Source organism: Pyxicephalus adspersus, chromosome 2, assembly GCF_032062135.1.
Source record: "Pyxicephalus adspersus chromosome 2, UCB_Pads_2.0, whole genome shotgun sequence".
Taxonomy (NCBI): domain Eukaryota; kingdom Metazoa; phylum Chordata; class Amphibia; order Anura; family Pyxicephalidae; genus Pyxicephalus; species Pyxicephalus adspersus.
The window spans coordinates 3,333,003-3,335,469 of record NC_092859.1 but is presented as its reverse complement, the minus strand read 5'-3'; the positions used below and the strand labels follow the sequence as shown (position 1 = coordinate 3,335,469).

General features: G+C 38.8%; 1 protein-coding gene across 1 annotated transcript; it reads right to left on the bottom strand.

Moving 5' to 3' along the window:
* Positions 1 to 1,236: 1,236 nt before the first annotated feature.
* On the bottom strand, positions 1,237 to 2,166 carry LOC140322087 (olfactory receptor 5AR1-like). The gene has a single exon (XM_072398725.1). The coding sequence runs from the start codon at positions 2,164 to 2,166 to the stop codon at positions 1,237 to 1,239; it is 930 nt and encodes a 309-aa protein (XP_072254826.1).
* Between the last annotated feature and the right edge of the window lie 301 nt (positions 2,167 to 2,467).

Sequence of the window (2,467 nt, the reverse complement as noted above, 5' to 3'; positions counted from 1 at the left end):
AAGGTGTACAGGTAATCTAAAAAGTAGAAACGAGAACTGACCAATGCGCCAATCCGTTCTAAATACTATGGCGCTGGTTCAAAATCACAGCACCAAGCCCCAATACATCAGAGGCTAATAGATCCTCTGCCCCTTTAAGTTGCCCCACATCCTGAGCTGTAATTTACTCGGGCTTAGGTGCGCAGCTGTACAGGGCGCAGCAGGGATTCGGGCAAAGCAGAGAACTCCATGGGACCCAGACAGACAGATAGTGGGGAGCCACCGTGGGATCCTCCAGGTACACTACATGGTCTTTATCTTATGTCTAAATCTAAGTTATGATACTTTGCTTTATTTAAAATCACTTCATGACAACTGCCCCACTTCTAATAACGCTGGTCCTCTAATGACCTACTTATGACCTCCTTACTCACAGCCCCTTCCCACATGCCTTGTTATTCTTGGAAATAAAAAGTTGGCCCTTGAAGCAACAACAGGTTAGCAATCAGATATTTAAGAACTAGTTTTACTAACCAATTAGGTTACTTTAGTTAATTAGATACTTTTTAAGACATTTTCCACCATCAAACTCTTCCAGGGCCTTCCAGATTTGCATCTGTAGAACACGTCTAGTTTTAGGTTTTCCGTCATCCAAAAAGAGAGCTGCAAGGAAATTTGTGCTGACATTCTGTAGTAACTTGAGGTGGAGCCGAACCTTTTTAAAAAAGTCATCACTGGAAACACCTTTATCAAAAGAAGACCTTCATCACCAAGAATCAAAAAAGTCCAAATTCACAGCCATGCTCATCGTGATTTGTGACATCAAGGGAGTAATTTTGGCAGAATGAGTTCAAGTAGGCACAACAGTGACCCACGATTATTATAAGGAAGACAAAGCTGGGAGAAAGAGTCAGGAGAAGACGGCAGAAATGTGGAAAATGGTTTCATTCTTTAGCGAGACAGTGCTCCTTCTCACACAGCACTTTGTCTGACCCACAAACACATTACTACGCTGGAACATCCTCCATATTCACCAGATTTAAATTCTTTTCTTTCTCATAAAATGAAATTGGTAATTGAAGGAATACTGGATGTAGTAAATAAAAAAACATCAAATATTTTGAAACAGCTAACAGTAACTGATCTACTCAACTCCTTCCACCAGTGGAAAACAAGACGGCATCAGTGCTTAGTTGCCTATTGAAGGGAACAATCAGATGCCTAGGGCTCAGTACACAGGGGATGGCTATATCTACATCAGAAGTATTTTAGCATTGCTTGGACAAACACTCGCCTCACCTCCTGGTTCCTCAGGCTGTAGATAAGAGGATTCAGCATTGGGGTCATTATTGTATAGAAGATAGAAGCCACTTTGTCCTGTTTGTCTAAGGCACCTGAATGAGGATGCAGATAGACAAGAAAATCAGCTGTACTGAAGATTGAAAAACAAATAATATGTGATGAGCATGTGCTGAAGGGCTTCTTCCTACCCTTAGTTGATGAAATCCTAAAAATTGAAATAAATATGAATGTGTACGATGAGAAGATTGTCATTAGAATATATATTCCACAGACTGCTACAAGGATGACGGTAATAATATTACAATGGAGAGTGCTGGAACAAGACAGTGTGAGCAGTGGTTTGATGTCGCAGTAGAAATGGTCAATAAGGTTCGATCCACAGAATGAAAGGCTGAACAAACAACTGGTCTGCACAATGGACTGTAAGAAGCTAACAAAGGCGGAATAAAACACCAGATCAAAACATTTCTTCTTGGTCATTATTAGGGTATAGTGAAGAGGGTGGCAGATAGCCACATAGCGGTCATATGACATGGTGGAGAGAAGAATAGCCTCAGTGCCTACCAGTGCACAAAAGAAATAAAACTGGAGGGCACAACCAAGAAATGAAATGGATTTCTTAGGTAAAAGGAAATGAGACAACATATTTGGTGTGATGACTGAGGAGTACAAAATATCTACCAAAGAAAGGCTTCCTAAAAAAAAATACATGGGAGTATGAAGACTGGAGCAGGCAAAGACAAGGGCAATCATCCCAATATTTCCTACCAGAGTTATCATGTAAACCAGAAGAAAGAATACAAAGAGGAACGGAACCAGTTGTTCAACATCAGTTAGTCCAGAAAACTCAAAAGTTGTCACTTGTGTCTTGTTTTTGATATCCATTGTTGTCTTTGATATTATTGTTTTAAAAAATATTATTCATATTACAATTTTTCAGTGAAGTAACCAATCAGCACGGAAAATGAAAATCGGCAACAGAAACATAATATTTGTAGGTAGAGGAGATACAATAACAAGATTATGAATCCTATCTTTCTAGTTCATTAAACATAGAGTAGGAATAGTAGCAAAAAAACACAAAATAAATTGAAGGGGTGTTTTAGGCTTAAAAGAATAATAATTAAAACCAATAACATAATAAATAAAATTCACAATAAATTACAACAGAGCTATCTCCACAGGA